Source organism: Phyllobates terribilis, unplaced genomic scaffold (genome assembly GCF_046119375.1).
Source record: "Phyllobates terribilis strain yellow unplaced genomic scaffold, ASM4611937v1 Scaffold_29__1_contigs__length_15306474, whole genome shotgun sequence".
Taxonomy (NCBI): domain Eukaryota; kingdom Metazoa; phylum Chordata; class Amphibia; order Anura; family Dendrobatidae; genus Phyllobates; species Phyllobates terribilis.
In genome coordinates this window covers 11,800,140-11,822,094 of record NW_027362789.1, presented here as the reverse complement: position 1 = coordinate 11,822,094, position 21,955 = coordinate 11,800,140, and the positions used below count along the sequence as shown (strand labels likewise).

The following is a 21,955-nucleotide window of genomic DNA, read 5'->3' as shown; positions in this document are numbered from 1 at the left end:
TGGTCTCCCGTCCAGATCACACGCTGCAGTGACATTACAAAGAGGCAGGGCTGGGGGACTCTGCGCATTGTGGAGTTCTGTGTTGTTCCGGCCCTGCCTCTTTGTAACGTCACTGCAGAGTGTGATCTGGACGGGACACAGCCCACTTCCTCCTGTCTAGCGCGGTCGTAGTGAATTTATGGAGGCACCGACAGACCTGCTGCCATCGCTCCCTGCTGTGTGACCCTGCTCCCTGCTGTGTCTAACGCGGCCGTAGTGAATTCATGGCGGCGCCGCTCCCTGCTGTGTGACCCCGCTCCTGTCTAGTGTCCAGAAAAGAACAGGAGAGGCAAGCATTATACCATAGTTCAAAGGACATAAAACACTGTACCACTCCTGTGGTGAATTATACCACCCAGCATGCCATAGGAGCTGCAGGACATGATGGGAGTTATAGTTATCAAAGTAACAACATGACAAAGTATAAAGTCAGTAATAATGGATGCTAATGCTGCTGTTGAGTTCTATTTACATTACTGAAATATTATCTTATTTATGTTTTTAAATATTATGTCTTCAGACTAGGCGAATTTAGAAGTTTTGTGCCTCAGCTTATATGCAGAATGTGAGATGGAAACTTTAAAGTTAAAGAACACCAGCTTGGAATTTAATAGACAAAAAGAGAAATTGAAATATATTCTACTGGTGGTTGATGTATTTCAGAAGTTTGTGTCAGAGAAATCCAAACACAACGACTGTGTAGAGATGGTGTCAGAGGATACTAATGATGTTACTGATTTTGACTGTAATGAGGAAATTGAACAAGATGTGAGACACGTGTCTGGAACAGTTACTGAAGATGACCTTGTGTCTCATGATATAGGACGGACATACAAGAAACAAATGCCACTTAAAATAGAAGACAACTTAGAAGCCCAACTCCAAATTAAAGTTAGGAAAAATTTGTTAATATTCTACAAAATCATGCCGAAATATGATGTCAAAATCCATGTGTGTAGAATTTCAGAGATATTTGAGAGCTTTCCTGATTTAACCAATGAGGAGAGAACTCAGTTGTTTAAAATGTGGCTTCCTGTGACATTTTCCAGACGTCTAATGTTAATGTCTTGTGAAAACGAGTCACCTGAATGGTTAAATGATACTGATAGACTGAGAAATCTGATTTAGTGTGAAACTAAAACTACATGCCCAGACATTGCAAATTGTCTCTTCATAGAGGAAGAGGACCAGAACTCTAGTGCCACCTACAGGAAGTAGCAATCCTAAAAGTCAATAGTGACCCTTTAACGAGCCTTATCACATGATTTAGGATATCAGCCAGAACCAGAAACTCAATTTGCAGACACTGTGTTTCGGGGTACTGCCCCTCGTCAGTGCAAAGTGTGAGTTCTGGTTTGGCTGGGTGAGAGGCGTCAGACCAGTATCTTAGGGGTAACATTTCTCCTTACAGAGAGTGACATGTTAAGCACGTCATGATGAGGAGACTTTTAAAGGTGGAATGCTCCTCTGGGAAATATTCAAATTGTTTCTTCAAAGAGGAAGAGGACCAGAACTCTAGAACTCTGGTCCTCTTCCTCTTTGCAGAGACAATTTACATATTTCCCAGAGGAGCATAAAAAGTCTCCTCACCATGATGTGCTTAACATGTCCCTCTCTGTAAGGAGAATTGTTACCCCTTAGATACTGCCGTGACATTGAAATTCTTCAAAAATTAAGGATTGGTAGGAAAGAATGTACGTTTACATTCATGTCCATATTGCACGGTTGTACAGAACTCTCATTAAAAATGGGAAATCACAACAAATGATAAAAAATTTGTAAACAAATTTACATTCATAAATTCAGCATCTCGAGTTACTGTGTCGCAAAACGAATCTTTATTTAAATGTGCGCAGTCGCTTGATCTTGCTAGAAAACATGAGAATCGAGAAAGGAAAATAAATCAAGCTAATTTTGTAAAATCAGAAAAGGGTAAAATCTTTTCAAAAGACAGAATCAAACTCTCCTAAACGGAGTCATATCCCTAATCCAATCTATGACATATGCAGGAGAGTACACATCTGCTATAAACCGTATGAGATGATTCAAAAGTCAATTTCTTCACAGAAAGAGTTAAAAATTCAAAGTTCTGACCTACTCTGTCTAAAAAGACAAATGGCAGAATATTGCTTCATTAAATCTAATGATATGGTTCCAATACTTATTTATTTTACTCACTTATATAGCGCCATTAATTCCACAGCGCTTCACAGACTTTATGGCCTCTGTCCCCATTGGTGCTCACAATCTAAGTTCCCAATCAGGATGTCTTTGGAGTGTGAGAGGAAACCGGAGAACCCGGAGGAAACCCACACAAACACGGGGAGAACATACAAACTCCTTGCAGATGTTGAATATAAGAAGAAAATGTTTCAATGTTCTGAGTAAATACAACAAGTCATTCTTTCATTCATTCATATATTTATTCATTTTGGTTCGTGAGTATACATTCTTTGGTATTATTGGTTTAATAAATATATCTAGTTAATAAACTTTGTGTAATAAAGACAAACATTTGTTACATCAAAACACACTGACACCTATTGGTTGGAAAAGGTAATTACACCTATAACATAAAAAGATGTTCTATCACATGGAGAACTTGATTAATAATAAATTATTATCTATTATTGTTTTATTATTCCAAACATCATTTATTTAAATCTTTTGATAATGATTAGATGGATATTATTGATTGCTATGGTACACTGTGATATTATAGGTTAGGAAATTGCCAGATTTGGTATCAGATTAGGGAATGAAGACTTCAATTAAAATACCGCAATTATGAATTCTATCTTAATAAAGACTTTTCATATTTATAAATCTAAAGAGATTCTCAAAAGTTACAAGAAGAAACAGCAGATATCTGGAAGACCCAGAAGGTAACAATGCTGAGTGATAATAGACTGTGTCAATTACAATACATTCACCACTGACCACCAGGACCGCAGAGGACGATGATCCTACATTCACCACTGACCACCAGGACCGCAGAGGACGATGATCCTACATTCACCACTGACCACCAGGACCGCAGAGGACGATGATCCTACATTCACCGCTGACCACCAGGACCGCAGAGGACGATGATCCTACATTCACCGCTGACCACCAGGACCGCAGAGGACGAGGATCCTACATTCACCGCTGACCACCAGGACCGCAGAGGACGATGATCCTACATTCACCGCTGACCACCAGGACCGCAGAGGACGATGATCCTACATTCACCGCTGACCACCAGGACCGCAGAGGACGAGGATCCTACATTCACCGCTGACCACCAGGACCGCAGAGGACGATGATCCTACATTCACCACTGACCACCAGGACCGCAGAGGACGATGATCCTACATTCACCGCTGACCACCAGGACCGCAGAGGACGATGATCCTACATTCACCGCTGACCACCAGGACCACAGAGGACGAGGATCCTACATTCACCGCTGACCACCAGGACCGCAGAGGACGATGATCCTACATTCACCGCTGACCACCAGGACCGCAGAGGAAGATGATCCTACATTCACCGCTGACCACCAGGACCGCAGAGGACGAGGATCCTACATTCACCGCTGACCACCAGGACCGCAGAGGACGATGATCCTACATTCACCACTGACCACCAGGACCGCAGAGGACGATGATCCTACATTCACCGCTGACCACCAGGACCGCAGAGGACGATGATCCTACATTCACCGCTGACCACCAGGACCGAAGAGGACGAGGATCCTACATTCACCGCTGACCACCAGGACCGCAGAGGACGATGATCCTACATTCACCGCTGACCACCAGGACCCGAGAGGACGAGGATCCTACATTCACCGCTGACCACCAGGACCGCAGAGGACGATGAACCTACATTCACCACTGACCACCAGGACCGCAGAGGATGATGATCCTACATTCACCACTGACCACCAGGACCGCAGAGAACGATGATCCTACATTCACCACTGACCACCAGGACCGCAGAGGACGATGATCCTACATTCACCACTGACCACCAGGACCGCAGAGGATGATGATCCTACATTCACCACTGACCACCAGGACCGCAGAGGACGATGATCCTACATCCACCACTGACCACCAGGACCGCAGAGGACGAGAATCCTACATTCACCACTGACCACCAGGACCGCAGAGGATGATGATCCTACATTCACCGCTGACCACCAGGACCGCAGAGGACGATGATCCTACATTCACCGCTGACCACCAGGACCGCAGAGGACGATGATCCTACATTCACCACTGACCACCAGGACCGCAGAGGACGATGATCCTACATTCACCACTGACCACCAGGACCGCAGAGGACGATGATCCTACATTCACCGCTGACCACCAGGACGCAGAGGACGAGGATCCTACATTCACCGCTGACCACCAGGACCGCAGAGGACGATGATCCTACATTCACCACTGACCACCAGGACCGCAGAGGACGATGATCCTACATTCACCACTGACCACCAGGACCGCAGAGGACGATGATCCTACATTCACCACTGACCACCAGGACCGCAGAGGACGATGATCCTACATTCACCACTGACCACCAGGACCGCAGAGGACGATGATCCTACATTCACCGCTGACCACCAGGACCGCAGAGGACGATGATCCTACATTCACCGCTGACCACCAGGACCGCAGAGAACGATGATCCTACATTCACCGCTGACCACCAGGACCGCAGAGGACGATGATCCTACATTCACCGCTGACCACCAGGACCGCAGAGGACGATGATCCTACATTCACCGCTGACCACCAGGACCGCAGAGGAGGAGGATCCTACATTCACCACTGACCACCAGGACCGCAGAGGACGATGATCCTACATTCACCGCTGACCACCAGGACCGCAGAGGACGATGATCCTACATTCACGCCTGACCACCAGGACCACAGAGGATGATGATCCTACATTCACCACTGACCACCAGGACCGCAGAGGATGATGATCCTACATTCACCACTGACCACCAGGACCGCAGAGGATGATGATCCTACATTCACCACTGACCATCAGGACCGCAGAGGACGATGATCCTACATTCAGCACTGACCATCAGGACCGCAGAGGACGATGAGCCTACATTCACCACTGACCATCAGGACCGCAGAGGACGATGATCCTACATTCACCACTGACCACCAGGACCGCAGATGATGATGATCCTACATTCACCACTGACCACCAGGACCGCAGAGGACGAGGATCCTACATTCACCGCTGACCACCAGGACCGCAGAGGATGATGATCCTACATTCACCACTGACCACCAGGACCGCAGAGGACGAGGATCCTACATTCACCGCTGACCACCAGGACCGCAGAGGACGAGGATCCTACATTCACCACTGACCACCAGGACCGCAGAGGACGATGATCCTACATTCACCACTGACCACCAGGTCCACAGAGGATGATGATCCTACATTCACCACTGACCACCAGGACCGCAGAGGATGATGATCTTACATTCACCACTGACCACCAGGACCGCAGAGGACGATGATCCTACATTCACCACTGACCACCAGGACCGCAGAGGACGATGATCCTACATTCACCACTGACCACCAGGACCGCAGAGGACGATAATCCTACATTCACCACTGACCACCAGGACCGCAGAGGACGAGGATCCTACATTCACCACTGACCACCAGGACCGCAGAGGACGAGGATCCTACATTCACCACTGACCACCAGGACCGCAGAGGACGATGATCCTACATTCACCACTGACCACCAGGACCGCAGAGGACGATGATCCTACATTCACCACTGACCACCAGGACCGCAGATGATGATGATCCTACATTCACCACTGACCACCAGGACCGCAGAGGACGAGGATCCTACATTCACCGCTGACCACCAGGACCGCAGAGGATGATGATCCTACATTCACCACTGACCACCAGGACCGCAGAGGACGATGATCCTACATTCACCGCTGACCACCAGGACCGCAGAGGACGATGATCCTACGATGCTAAATGAACGGTGTTGTGTTCAAGTTTTCATCACGTTCCAGTGGTTTCCTATCACCTGCAAAGCTACAATGAAAGTTGGAGAACATGGAAAGGTAATTGTCAGGAAGCGGCCAGCCTGACATATGTCCTGTGCATTAAAGACTGAGTACTGGATATGGTGCTATGTTAAGCAGGGAAGTGTCAAGTTAACCCTTGCTTTGCTGGCCAAAGACGTCACATCTGTTCCAGAAGTGACACGAGACCAGTGCGGATGACACGGAGGATTCCAGAATCATCCAAAGACAATCCAACGTAAGTCCAGGTGACACCGCACAGATATTAAAGCTACATTTCATCCATGGACTTTGTTTTGTTATTAACATTTAATTTACGGATTCTGATTGACACATGATCTTTCTAATAAAGAGAACAGTTTATGGACTGAACAATAATGAACACAATTATGAACTGTACAATATCTACACGCTATCATTTATTTCAGAGGAGTTTTCATCTAAAGACTGTGTTATAAAAGAACCAAGAAAATGATGGGATGAAGAGCAGATGACACAAATGATGACGCCTGGACCAGTGATTGCGTTAATTTAGATTCAGGGAAGTATAATTATACATTTTATATGAATATTAGTCACGGCTTACCATAACATGAATCCACATCATTATGCTATTGAATTATTATAACAATAATCCGATATTGATAATATTATTACTATTATTATTCTTATGGACATTAAATTATATTGCCAAAGAAGAAGAAAATAAAAAAGATCCTGTTATCCTAATGATGAACCTTTCTACTTAGAGGATTCCAATTGATGTCTGTCTCCCTCAAATGGGGAATTGTTAAATAGTAATTATATAGTTTAGAATTAATTCTATATACGTATTCATTTTATACTTTTGATTCTATAGATTGCGTCAGCCTCGTAGGGTTTAACTGACACGACGTGCTATTCTTATACTTAGCTCAGGGTAAATGGTTAATGCCATATATAGATAACAGATGCTATGAGGGGCCTATATAACCCATATATAACCCATGTGAGACACAGGCAGGGGGCGCTCTCTTTTGTTACTTCACACCACATCAGACGGAGGATCTACGTGTTGAGGAAACCAGCTGACGATGTAGGCCCAGACGCAGGTCCATCCGGACATGTGCTTGACAAAGACACGAAATACCATTCAGGATCCAGGGAAAGATGGACACTCATGAATCAATCACTTAGTAATTATTTCACCTATTTTATGTAACTGCTGCAATTATTCTTTTTAATGGACAATCCAAGAATAAACCGCTAATTTTTTAATTAGAATATCGTGATATATTCTTTGAACAGTCACATCTGGTAAACAGTCCTATATATATATATATATATATATATATATATATATATATATATATATATATATATATATAAATATATAAAATAAGTATAATTTAACATCAGGTAACTGAGAAGAGGAGCAGAACGGCGCTGGATACAGGAGAAGACGGCAGTAACGTAGTATATTAACACTGACACTACAGCTTTATTCCCTGCACCCAGTTTGTTTACCTGCGCCTCTATCAAACTTGATAGCTCCCTGTGCTGTGTTATCTAACCTCACAGCCAGAGCTGGCCTCAGTGTCCAGCCCCGCCCTCTGCACACTCATTGGCTGTCAGTATCTGCCCCAGCACTGACCTCTGCACACTCATTGGCTGTCAGTATCTGCCCCAGCACTGACCGCTGCACACTCATTGGCTGTCAGTATCTGCCCCAGCACCGACCGCTGCACACTCATTGGCTGTCACTATCTGCCCCAGCACCGCCCTCTGCACACTCATTGGCTGTCAGTATCTGCCCCAGCACTGCCCTCTGCACACTCATTGGCTGTCAGTATCTGCCCCAGCACTGACCGCTGCACACTCATTGGCTGTCAGTATCTGCCCCAGCACCGCCCTCTGCACAATCACTGGCTGTCAGTATCTGCCCCAGCACTGCCCTCTGCACACTCATTGGCTGTCAGTATCTGCCCCAGCACTGCCCTCTGCACACTCATTGGCTGTCAGTATCTGCCCCAGCATCGCCCTCTGCACACTCATTGGCTGTCAGTATCTGCCCCAGCACCGCCCTCTGCACACTCATTGGCTGTCACTATCTGCCCCAGCACTGACCGCTGCACACTCATTGGCTGTCAGTATCTGCCCCAGCACTGCACACTCATTGGCTGTCAGTATCTGCCCCAGCACTGCCCTCTGCACACTCATTGGCTGTCAGTATCTGCCCCAGCACTGCCCTCTGCACACTCATTGGCTGTCAGTATCTGCCCCAGCATCGCCCTCTGCACACTCATTGGCTGTCAGTATCTGCCCCAGCACCGCCCTCTGCACACTCATTGGCTGTCACTATCTGCCCCAGCACCGCCCTCTGCACACTCATTGGCTGTCACTATCTGCCCCAGCACCGCCCTCTGCACACTCATTGGCTGTCAGTATCTGCCCCAGCACCGCCCTCTGCACACTCATTGGCTGTCAGCATCTGCCCCAGCACCGCCCTCTGCACACTCATTGGCTGTCAATATCTGCCCTAGCACCGCCCTCTGCACACTCATTGGCTGTCAGTATCTGCCCCAGCACCGCCCTCTGCACACTCATTGGCTGTCAGTATCTGCCCCAGCACTAACCTCTGCACACTCATTGGCTGTCACTATCTGCCCCAGCACCGCCCTCTGCACACTCATTGGCTGTCAGTATCTGCCCCAGCACTGCCCTCTGCACACTCATTGGCTGTCAGTATCTGCCCCAGCACTGCCCTCTGCACACTCATTGGCTGTCAGTATCTGCCCCAGCACTGCCCTCTGCACACTCATTGGCTGTCAGTATCTGCCCCAGCACTGCCCTCTGCACAGTCATTGGCTGTCAGTATCTGCCCCAGCACCGCCCTCTGCACACTCATTGGCTGTCAGTATCTGCCCCTGCCCCTCCCTCTGTCATTCATCTCAGCATTGGGAATAACAGAGCAATGTCCGGTCATCTGAGGAAAGCAGCACAATCACTGCCCTCCACATCTACAGCGGTGACAGAGCCGCACGTCTGCACATCACCCCCGACATAGGAATACTGGAGGGGAAAAGCCTATAGAGATGTGTAATGCCATAAATCATTCTCTCTCTCTCTCTCTCTCTCATTATTCTGGCATTTGGTAAATATTATAAATGATGGTATAATCCTAACTGACCTAAAACGGGAAAGGTTTATTCTGATTTCATGTCAGATATTGAGAAAAACATCAGATGTGTCTTTATATATAGTGTATGGAAACTTCTGTAGGTGATATCCAGACGTCTATTGATCCTATTCTGAACATTATTGGAGAGTTTGGTGAATGGTCAGGACTGTCCATTAATCGGGATAAGTCGGTTATTCTACCATGTGATGATATCACTGATTCCAGCATATTAGAACCTACACGAATACAAACGGCTGAGAAATTCTAATACCGAGTATAAATATAACGATAAGATCTCCGGATTACATTGCACTGAATCTATATCTTCTTCTGGAAAAGTATAAAAAGAAAATCGATGCGTGGTGAAGATTACCATTATCAGCTGTAGGAAGAGGGAACTTATTAAAAATTATATTGATGCCCCAACTCTTATACATTCTGCATAATGCCCCTATTTGGATCCATAATTCCCATTTTCAGAAAATTCATAGCAAGTTTCGTTCTCTTATATGAAAAAAGAAATTGTCTAGGATAAAATGTGAATAAAAGTGACAAGGAACCTGGTGGATTGGCGATTCCTAATGCACCAATATATTATATTGCAACATTTGGGTGGGTGACAAAGCGCTGCAAACCCAAATAGTATTAAGGGGTTAATTACCTCAGGAACACCGTGGAATATTCCTATTCATATAGTGGAACTGAATGACCCCGCACACAAGAAATCACTATACCCTACACTTGCTCTACTCTACAAGGTCTGGGATAGGGGTAAAGATATAATGGAAATAGGAGACTGCAATGAATCTACACCTATATGGTTTAATAATAAATATGCAGAGGTCTATAAATTAGAGGGATTCCGGAGTTGGGTGGATAAAGGAATATATACGATATAAAACATATTGTCTGAAGGGAAACTTAAGTGCTTTGATCAATTAAAGGGGGGATTTGGGTGACAAATAAACAATTGTATAAATATCTACAGTTTCGGCATTCATTTAATGCACAATCAAGATGGACGCTCTTTTGGGTAGAAAATAATACTATTGTTAAGCTGGTATTAGAGAAGGGAAATACTAAGGGTCGTATTTCTGATATTCACTGAGTCCTTCTTGATAATTATTTAAAAAAATTTCCTTCTCCAACTAGACAAAAATGGATGGAAGATATAGGTCCAATTTCTGAGGATCAATGGAGAGCGGTATTAGAACTGGTACCCCAATTATCTTTACATGAGGGGCAGAGATTTCCCCAGATCATATTAATACATAGGAAATATAAGACGCCTAGATTCCTATGTAACATAGGATACCGGACTGAATGTCCAAGATGTAACATGGATGCTGCGGGCCTATTACATCCGCTATGGGAATGCCGGGAGTCAGGTAAATACTGGAAAGGAGTTCTGTCTATTATAAAGAGGGTATATAAAATAGATATTCAACCAGACCCAAAAAATGCCTATTAGGTATATTAGAGGATGATATGGAATTTAACCCAATTTCAATAGGGATTTCACATACAGTTATATGAAAAAGTTTTGGCACCCCAATTAATCTTAAGCTTAATGTTTTATAAAAATTGGTGTTTTTGCAACAGCTATTTCAGTTTGATATATGTAATAACTGTTGGACACAGTAATGTTTCTGCCTTGAAATGAGGTTTATTGTACTAACAGATAATGTGCAATCTGCATTCAAACAAAATTTGACAGGTGCATAAGTATGGGCACCCTTATCATTTTCTTGTTTTAAATACTCCTACCTACTTTTTACTGACTTACTAAAGCACTTTTTTTGGTTTTGTAACCTCATTGAGCTTTGAACTTCATAGCCAGGTGTATGCAATCATGAGAAAAGCTATTTAAAAGTGGCCACTTGCAAGTTGTTCTCCTGTTTGAATCTCCTCTGAAGAGTGGCATCATGGGCTCCTCAAAACAACTGTCAAATGATCTGAAAACAAAGATTATTCAACATAGTTGTTCAGGGGAAGGATACAAAAAGCTGTCTCAGAAATTTAACCTGTCAGTTTCCACTGTGAGGAACATAGTAAGGAAATGGAAGAACACAGGGACAGTTCTTGTTAAGACCAGAAGTGGCAGGCCAAGAAAAACATCAGAAAGGCAGAGAAGAAGAATGGTGAGATCAGTCAAGGACAATCCTCAGACCACCTCCAGAGAGCTGCAGCATCAACTTGCTGCAGATGGTGTCACTGTGCATCAGTCAACTATACAATGCACTTTGCACAAGGAGAAGCTGTATGGGAGAGTGATGCGAAAGAAGCCGTTTCTGCAAGCACGCCACAAACAGTCGGCTGAGGTATGCAAAAGCACATTTGGAGAAGCCAATTTCTTTTTGGAAGAAGGTCCTGTGGACTGATGAAACCAAGATTGAGTTGTTTGGTCATACAAAAAGGCGTTATGCATGGCGGCAAAAAAACACAGCATTCCAAGAAAAACACTTGCTACCCACAGTAAAATTTGGTGGAGGTTCCATCATGCTTTGGGGCTGTGTGGCCAATGCCGGCACCGGGAATCTTGTTAAAGTTGAGGGACGCATGGATTCCACTCAGTATCAGCAGATTCTTGACAATAATGTTCAAGAATCAGTGACAAAGTTGAAGTTATGCAGGGGATGGATCTTTCAGCAAGACAATGATCCAAAACACCGCTTCAAATCTACTCAGGCATTCATGCAGAGGAACAATTACAATGTTCTGGAATGGCCATCCCAGTCCCCAGACCAGAATATCATTGAACATCTGTGGAATCATTTGAAGAGGGCTGTCCAAGCTCAGCGACCATCAAACTTAACTGAACTGGAATTGTTTTGTAAAGAGGAATGGTCAAAAATACCTTCATCCAGGATACAGGAAGCGACTAGAGGCTGTTATTTTTGCAAAAGCAGGATCTACTAAATATTAATGTCACTTTTCTGGTGAGGTGCCCATACTTATGCACCTGTCAAATTTTGTTTGAATGCAGATTGCACATTTTCTGTTAGTACAATAAACCTCATTTCAAGGCAGAAACATTACTGTGTCCAACAGTTATTACATATATCAAACTGAAATAGCTGTTGCAAAAACACCAATTTTTATAAAACATTAAGTTTAAGATTAATAGGGGTGCCCAAACTTTTTCATATAACTGTATTTTATTTCAAGCAAGGAAACATATTGCATCCAAATGGATTAACCCCTCACCTCCAGAAATTAGTGAACTTAAAAGTAGGATAAATAATATTATCAGATTAGAAAAAGGGGTATGTAAAAAACAAAACTGAATGAATAAATTTGAGAAAATATAGGGCTTATGGTTGGATAAACCTGGAATGCCATCAAGGGGGTTATTGTTGGAGAGACAATTTGACTTATAGGGGAAGGGGGGTATTGGCGAGGTCTAATATTTCATTGTAATGTGTATTGGAATTCCTTAACATGTGGTATGGGTAATATAGCACACCTATATGTGTATAGGATTATAATGTTTATTACAATATTATGGTTATATAAGAGATTTCAAGAATGTGGAATGTTAATTGTAAGATATAGTAATTGCAAGTTATCAGACGGTAATGGGCAAGCTGAAAGGATATATAGGAGAGATGCATGTATGTCATCCCTATGGTATGTTATTTTATTTCATTATTGTATGTACTGGTTTCTTGTTTTGTCCAAAAAAAAAACTAATGAAAAAATCTCAAAAATGTATTGGATTAAAAAGAAAAAAGATTACAAAAAAGGCTTCTCCCCTGTGTGAGTTCTTTGGTGACTAACAAGATTCCATTTCAGGCTAAAACTTTTTCCACATTCGGAACAGGCAAAAGGCTTCTCCCCTGTGTGGCTTCTCTGGTGGATAACCAAATCTGATTTCTGGCTAAAACATTTCCCACATTCTGAACAGGAAAAAGGCTTCTCCCCTGTGTGAATTCTGTTGTGCTTAACCAAATTTGATTTATAGTTAAAACATTTCCCACATTCTGAACATGAAAAAGGCTTCTCCCCTGTGTGGGTTCTCTTGTGGCAATCAAGAATCGTTTTACGATCAAAACATTTCCCACATTCGGAACATGAAAAAGGCTTCTCCCCTGTGTGAGTTCTCTGATGCCTAATCAAAACTGATTTAACGTTAAAACATTTCCCACATTCTGGACATGAAAAAGGCTTCTCCCCTGTGTGACTTCTCTGGTGTTTAACCAAAGCTGATTTCAGGTTAAAACATTTCCCACATTCTGGACATGAAAAAGGCTTCTCCCCTGTGTGAGTTCTCTGATGCCTAATCAAAACTGATTTTTGGTTAAAACATTTCCCACATTCTGAACAAGAAAAAGGCTTCTCCCCTGTGTGAGTTCTCTTGTGGCAATCAAGAATCATTTTACGATTAAAACATTTCCCACATTCTGAACATGAAAAAGGCTTCTCTCCTGTGTGAGTTCTTTGGTGTTTATTAAGATGTTCCTTCTGGTTAAAACATTTCCCACATTCTGAACATGAATAGGGCTTCTCCCCTGTGTGGGTTTTCTGGTGGTTATCAAGATGCGCTTTCTGGTTAAAACATTTCCCACATTCTGAACATGAAAAAGGCTTCTCCCCTGTGTGAGTTCTTTGGTGACTAACAAGATCTGATTTCCGGTTACAACATTTCCCACATTCTGAACATGAAAATGAATTCTCACCTGTGTGAGTAGTCTGGTGATTAACAAAAAATGATTTCTGGTTAAAACATTTTCCACATTTGGAATAAAAAAATCTATTGTCCGCTCTGTGTATTTTTTGATGTTTAACAATAGACTTTTCGAGGGTAAAACTATTTCCATTTTCTGAACGTGAAAATGATTTCTTTGCTATAGGAGCAGTTCGTTTTTTAATGCTTATTTTATTTTGATTTTCCTTAGTAGTCGGTAATGAATCAGAAGACAGGACCTGTTTCATAGAATTAGATGATAGATCTTTGCTGTGAAGGGATGATGGTATATCTGGAGTAATGGCATTCACTTCAATTGTATCCTGTGGGATCTCAAGATCGTCAGATTTAAAAACCCCTTGTCCCTCTGATCTCCTGGTACAGTCATCTGCCAAGAAAAAAAAACATTATTAATTTTGAATAAAATATCCTTGAAATTTATATTTTTGAACATTTCTTCTTAAAATGTCTAAACAAACACATCCCTGGGCTACATGCTAATCCAGGAAAATGAAGAGATATATGCTCAAGTTTAAAAATCTATTTTATTAGACACAAATCTAAAAAATAGAGGAATATTTTAAATATTCCTCTATTTTTTAGATTTGTGTCTCATAAAATTGATTTTTAAACTTGAGCATATATCTCTTCGTTTAGATTGATTTAGAAGTGGTATGCAATCTTTATTTATTTTTCTATGGGATTCTTGTGTTAATTGTACTTAAAATGTCTGTAGAAATGGGAAGTTATTGACAGAATGACCGTTCACAGTCTAATAGAAAACCTCATAGGATGAACCAGTGGATCGTGGTGTTCAACTGTTTGTTCATTCTGCCTCAAAAATACGGAAGAAGCAGCCATCAAACAATGTTATGTAAGCAAAAATGATACCAATAAAAACTTCTACTCATCCCACAAAAAACAAGTCCCCACTCAGGTCCATCATCTGTCAGTGGAAAAACAGAGGTTTCCACATTATTAGTGGCTCAAAGGCTCTTTACAAGCAACATGGCTTCCATAAACCAATCCAGCAATATCCGCTCTTTCGAAGTCGAATCTCCCCCTCGCTTCTGCGCCCAAACCACATTTAGCATCCATGTATTTGGCATTACTATAGTGAGAAGAACCCAATTAATTTACGGTGTGGGTTTCCTGGAGCTCAATCTGGGCACTATGTGTTGGGTAAAAAAATGGCCAATGTGCAATTTTTACTCTCCAACATCCACTGCGTGCTAATTTTCAGAAAGTGCCTGTGGGGTCAAAATAATCAAAACTCCTATAGATTAATTCACTGAGGGTTATAATTTCCAAAATGAAGTCACTTTATGGGGATTTCTACTGCTCTGGTTTTCTGACATTTTGTCATATTAGGGCTTCTGTAAATGGTGTGTCCCATCTCCTCTGGGATCTGCTCCTGCGACATCTGCTTCTGTCACCAGGAGCCGCCTTATTCATCCTGCAGGAGGCGCTGGTGATGGAGGAGACGTCGGAACCAGAAGCTCTGGGTGGCGCAGGCTCTGTCCAGCCATTAGAATTCGGGTGCCTGTGACCAGTAGTACCATCCAGTCTGGCAGTATGGGTGTGTGTGCTGTCCAGCTGGAGTAATCCGCTCCCTACTTCAGCCACTTGGAAAGCACCGCACCCTACTAAAGCTGGAAGCATATTGCCGGAAGCGGCCAGATCCAGCCTTGTTCTCCTCTGGGTCAGTCCTCTGTGCTCAGCTCCCGGATTGAGTATTTGTTTCCTGTTGTGACCTCGGCCCGTTTACGGTCTTCTTTTGTGTCTTCTGATTTTGTATTTTCTCTGCCCTCCTGGTTCTGACCCAACTACCTGACTATTGTTCTTCCCATCTCACACCACAGAACAGCAGGTAACACCGTGGCCCAAGCCTAGGGGTCTCTGTGTAAGTCCAGATCCATGTCGAGGGGTTAAATAAGTGATGAGCAAGGCAATCCCAGGGATCTGGAAAATGGAGTAGATAGTGACAAGCCTGTTCGTCGTGGTAGCCACCTTTTGAGCTGCCAATTGACCATGAACAGCTCCCCCAATACATTGTGTCTGCACACTATCCCAGCAAGATCTGCATTCAAATAGCTAAATGTCGCTCCTTCCCTTCTTAACCTGCCATGTGCCAGACAGTAGTGTACAATCGTATGTAGGGGATTGTAGGATTCAAGGAAAATAATTTGTAAGGTCCATTTGTTTCCTATTATCCTTTGTGAAGAATCTCAAAGTTATCACCACATAAAATGACATGTTAGATTAGAAAAATGGGCCTGATTAACAACACAAAACTGGCTGCAGGAAGGGGTTAAATCAGAGTATTTTGGGCACTAACTACTATAGTCAAAAACTATGACTATAGACAATAACATCTACTGAAATGATCAAACTCAACAGTCTCCATCAGTAATAAATGAGTAACTAGTGGTGAAACCTCTCTGGGGTAATTAGAGTATGGGGCTCGGTGGCTCTTAGCAATCTAAACTATCGTAAGGGCCAATATTTTCTATCAGATGAGTTTCAAGAAGAAATATTAGACATTCAAAGAGAACTTTTTATAATACTGCAGAGATGAGGTGTCTTAAATTTAGATCTCGGACATTTGGAAAAAGCAATGGAGATCTTTTTTCAAAGACTACCAGGGAGTTAGAGTCTCACCTGTAAAAAAACATTTTTTTTCTATGTTAGATCCCCAAAAACAAAATATGTTTGGGGGGAGACCTCCAACACTAAACTGGAGTTCAGAGAAAGTATTATCGCCCCCATTTCAGGAGAGATTGTGCAATAATCTGAATTCCTTAGGATGAAAATGACGCGCCCCCTGGGCCAGTGCTGTTTGGGGATTACTCGGAGCCGGATCAGATGGGGGTTGTAGTCTCCGAGTGGCGGTGACCCGGTCCGTGCCCAGGGTGTCAAGCTCAGTGTGTGGCAGTCCTTATAGATGTTACTAGATGTTCTTTTATGTCGACTACGCCACCCGTTGAATTGCGGTCAATACGGCCGCCGCTGCAGCAGGGTCCGCTGAGGCTGGTGATGTGTGTGCAGCTCAGATAGTATAACCCCCAACGGGAGGGGTATAGCCTCAGGGGGTCAGGTGTAGAGGATGGTGGTTGTGGAGGTGCAGGGAGGATGGTAATGAGACTCAGAGTCGGGCTGTGCAGTTCAGGGTCTTTACTTACTGCTGTTGTTCTGGTCACTCCGGCCTTGAGTGACCGCCCGAGCCGTGCTGCGTCCACCAGGTCCTGGACTCGGCCAACTCCCAAGTAATTCTGGAGCGTGATCCTGAGCTTCCTTTCTGACGTTCCTTCTCTCTGGCCTTCCCCACCAGGGATCCACCTAAGTCCGGCTCCCTCGGGCCTCTTGTTGGTAAACCCTTGTCTCTGGGTTCCCTGACCCTATTCTTGGTCTGCCTTCCGGGTGGATTTAGTGGGTGGTCGTGGCAGATCCTGCCCACGACCTCCGGTCTCTGGCTGAGGATTAGTGCCCTCCACCAGCTTGGGATCCGGTAGCCTTGTGCCAACTCTTCACCCGCTGATCTAATCTTGGGTTCTTGGAGTTCTCTCTTCTCCCCCTCTGGGTCCTTCTTTCTCCTCTCTCTCTCTCTTGGCCTTGGAGCTGCTCTTCTCCTCTGCTCTCTTCCTCTGACTCTGCACAAAGACCCTGATCTAAGATGGTTCCCACCTTATATACTCCCTCTATGTGTGAGCTCAGGTGACCAGCACCCAATGAGCTCCTAGCTTTACCCAGACTGCTCCCCCTATCTGCCCCTACACTACTGGGATGTTCCACCCCCCTCCCACTCCAGCCAAGGACAGACACTGTCGTACCTGCACATTTCTCTAGTGGGAGTACCATTGGTCTGTCCCCCGGAAATGGGATGTGTGTAGTGCATGCAGCCTACTGAGCTCAGTTCCACACTCCATCCTTACCCGGGAGTGGAATACCACACCTCTGGCTTGAGGTGTAATACCCCTGTAGCAGCCGAATCCTCAGGGTGCTACATTCCCCCCTGGTAAATCACAGCACGTCCTCGGGCTGTAAGATACAAAAACATCCAAAACATACAATTATTTTTCATAAACATATAAACATATAAAACATCATATATATCATCAGCAGCAATAAACGCTTCATATAAAACTTTTCATAAATAACATTCTTGTAAACACTCTTGCTCCTCCGGCCACGGTGCAACTTGTGACCGGGAAAAGCGCGACAGTCTCTTAAAGAAAATGGTTTCCTATAAAACCGGTAGGGGGCGCCTTAGGAAGCGCAACTATATACAAGGGGAGGTATGGCCGCTCTCAGTCCTCGGCCAGGTAATGGGAATAGGGACACATGGTTTAACAGTTCACTCTTGTCCCAACGGGGACTTATTTAAAGCAGCAACAGTTCTTGGTACCCCGACGGGCAACTTTATACAGTCTCTCTCTACCGTACTTCAACGACGGCGTCCTCCTGCTCTTTCTTGTTGGTTGGTTTCAGTTTCAGACCCGTCCGGGTCCTCTTGCTCCTCCTCACACCGCAGCTCCTCCTCCGTCAGGCGATGCACATGGAGGGCGTAGGGTCCTTTGGCACACTTGTGCCGGGTGAAGGTGACCTCGTCCCCTACATACAGGTCACGACCTCTGTGTCCCTCCGGCAGATGGCTTTCTACGTCTCTGCGGGTTACAAAGACGTCGCCGGGGGTATGATGGTCTCTAATGAAGCTCCACCCATGCTGCATGTTGAATTTTATTACAGTCCCGGTGGAAGGGGGACCATGAGCTGCACGGGGGTTCCTCCTGGTCCGGCTCTTCTGCTCCGCGCTCCTTATCTGTGCTTGCTGTTCCCGGACCCGTCTCTCTCTCCGCTCCTTCTCGAAGACCTCGAGCTGCTGGCGGCAGCACTCTGCACGCTCCGCTGCGGCCGCCCGAGTCTCCTGAGTGAACCCCATGAGGTCTCCTCCGGTGGGGTCCCACTCAAACTGTGCCTCCTCCAGCGGGGGCGAGGTCCTCTTTACAGGCTTCGGAGCCGGAATCAGGGGCTCGCACATGGGCCTTGCTCTCTGGAGTTCCAGCTGAATGTACTCCTGGGGCCATACAAAGGGCTGCCCATCCGGGCACGTATGCTGGGCGAATAGATCTTCACCCAGGTGCGGCACTCGAGATGTTGAGGGCGCGTTGATGGTAGCGGCGCCCGGGTTGACCAGGCCTTGCGACCAGGCTTGGGGCACCCTAAAGGCAAAGGGCACCGTAAGAACGGCGGCGCCCTGGGTTACTCGGCCCTGCGACCAGGCCGGTGGCTCCGCGGAGGTAGGGGGCGCTGTTGGAATAGCGGCGCCCGGGGGTACTAGGCCTTGCGACCAGGCTGATGGTATTTCCTGCTTGGCCACGCTCGAGGTCGAGGCGTGTGACGTCACAGGGGTCGCGGCCGCGGTTTCCGGTTGAGGCCTAGTCGGCGGCGGTGACGATGCAGCGACGGGCACGGCAGGGGGAACTTCGGGCTCTGCGACGGGGAGCTGGGGCAGGCACGCGGTTTCCCGGCTCGGGGTAGAGACGTCCCCTTTACCTGCCTCCGTCCGTTCGGCTCCCTTCTCGGCGCCGTCTCCGGCCTTGAGTCCTCCTGCACCATCCTCAGAGGCGGTCTGTCTCCTCGTCTCGGGTGGCGTGCTCCGCTGACGGGTTTCGGTCTGCTGGGCCATCTCTCGGCTTCACTCCGCCAACGTCTCTCGCTGCACCTGGGCCATCCTCCGTGCGAGGCTCTCCAGCGCAGTCTGTGCACACTCCCGGTCTCGGGGGAGCTGTGCCAGGACCTCCACTAGGCCTAGTGGGGTTGTGGCTTGTAGCAGGCTCCTGACCACTGGGTCGGTGCTGCCTGACTCTCCCTCCATCTCCGGGTAGGCTCTCTCTGGACTCCTCTCCAGACTTCTTGTCTCCGGGTGCGCTCTCTCCAGACTGCTCCAGGCGACACCCATCTTCGTTCTCTTGTTCTGTCTCCGCCCACATTGAGGGTGGTCCCGGGGCAACTTTGTGATTGTCAGTTCCAGGGGCAGTTCTCTCACGCTGATGGACATCTCCAGCATCACAGTCTCTGTTGGTGGGCGCGGTTTCCGCTTTTGGCGCCATTCTTCGACCTGGCCCACGATAGGAGGTGGCCTCTTGCCACCCTCTGGCACGCCCATAATGGCGTCCGCTCTTCCAAGGCGGGAAATCTTTGGAAATGGCGGGAATCGTCTCCCAGTGGCGGGAAACTCCATGGATGGCGGGAAAAAGCTGCAAATGGCAGACAACCGGCGGGAAACGACCTGTGATGGGGTCCGTTGGCGGGGACCCTCCGGAACCGGCGGGAGACTTCTTTTTAAGGTAACGGTGAACTTTTCTTCAGGCACGCAGTACCCGGTTGTTGCGGGCACGTTATCCTGCCGACTACGCCAAAGTTGACGCGCCCCCTGGGCCAGTGTTGTTTGGGGGATACCCGGATCCGGATCAGATGGGGGTTGTAGTCTCCGAGTGGCGGTGACCCGGTCCGTGCCCAGGGTGTCAAGCTCAGTGTGTGGCAGTCCTTATAGATGTTACTAGATGTTCTTTTATGTCGACTACGCCACCCGTTGAATTGCGGTCAATACGGCCGCCGCTGCAGCAGGGTCCGCTGAGGCTGGTGATGTGTGTGCAGCTCAGATAGTATAACCCCCAACGGGAGGGGTATAGCCTCAGGGGGTCAGGTGTAGAGGATGGTGGTTGTGGAGGTGCAGGGAGGATGGTAATGAGACTCAGAGTCGGGCTGTGCAGTTCAGGGTCTTTACTTACTGCTGTTGTTCTGGTCACTCCGGCCTTGAGTGACCGCCCGAGCCGTGCTGCGTCCACCAGGTCCTGGACTCGGCCAACTCCCAAGTAATTCTGGAGCGTGATCCTGAGCTCCCTTTCTGACGTTCCTTCTCTCTGGCCTTCCCCACCAGGGATCCACCTAAGTCCGGCTCCCTCGGGCCTCTTGTTGGTAAACCCTTGTCTCTGGGTTCCCTGACCCTATTCTTGGTCTGCCTTCCGGGTGGATTTAGTGGGTGGTCGTGGCAGATCCTGCCCACGACCTCCGGTCTCTGGCTGAGGATTAGTGCCCTCCACCAGCTTGGGATCCGGTAGCCTTGTGCCAACTCTTCACCCGCTGATCTAATCTTGGGTTCTTGGAGTTCTCTCTTCTCCCCCTCTGGGTCCTTCTTTCTCCTCTCTCTCTCTCTTGGCCTTGGAGCTGCTCTTCTCCTCTGCTCTCTTCCTCTGACTCTGCACAAAGACCCTGATCTAAGATGGTTCCCACCTTATATACTCCCTCTATGTGTGAGCTCAGGTGACCAGCACCCAATGAGCTCCTAGCTTTACCCAGACTGCTCCCCCTATCTGCCCCTACACTACTGGGATGTTCCACCCCCCTCCCACTCCAGCCAAGGACAGACACTGTCGTACCTGCACATTTCTCTAGTGGGAGTACCATTGGTCTGTCCCCCGGAAATGGGATGTGTGTAGTGCATGCAGCCTACTGAGCTCAGTTCCACACTCCATCCTTACCCGGGAGTGGAATACCACACCTCTGGCTTGAGGTGTAATACCCCTGTAGCAGCCGAATCCTCAGGGTGCTACAAAAACATAATGGAATTCATGACGTGGAGTGAAACCATGAAACCAGGGCTCGAGCCATGCCAACACATCTCCTGCAGGCGTGAATAAATGTATATTACAGCCATCAGCCACGCACAGCTTAGAGATATATCATGGCACAGGAGTAGTTTTTCTGTATAGTTTATCACAATCCTTATAATATAGTTAATAATTATAGGCCGTGTGTATTTAGTCCTGTCTATTACCTGGTGATATGATGGGCTGGGGAACCTCCATCATGACGTCCTTGTATAGATCTTTGTGTCCTTCTAAATACTCCCACTCCTCCATGGAAAAATAGACTGCGACATCCTGACATCTTATAGGAACCTGAAACATACAATGATACCGTCATCCC

The 21,955-nt window shown here is 46.3% G+C and overlaps 1 protein-coding gene across 1 annotated transcript in view; it reads right to left on the bottom strand.

Moving 5' to 3' along the window:
• Positions 1 to 21,955, bottom strand: part of LOC141178705 (uncharacterized) — a 93,128-nt gene that overhangs the window by 51,128 nt on the left and 20,045 nt on the right. The window contains exons 4-5 of the mRNA XM_073660584.1: positions 21,804 to 21,927; positions 13,161 to 14,354 (exon numbers count right to left, since the gene is read on the bottom strand). Coding sequence (XP_073516685.1) covers positions 13,161 to 14,354; positions 21,804 to 21,927 — 1,318 coding nt within the window. The remainder of the gene's footprint in view (positions 1 to 13,160; positions 14,355 to 21,803; positions 21,928 to 21,955) is intronic.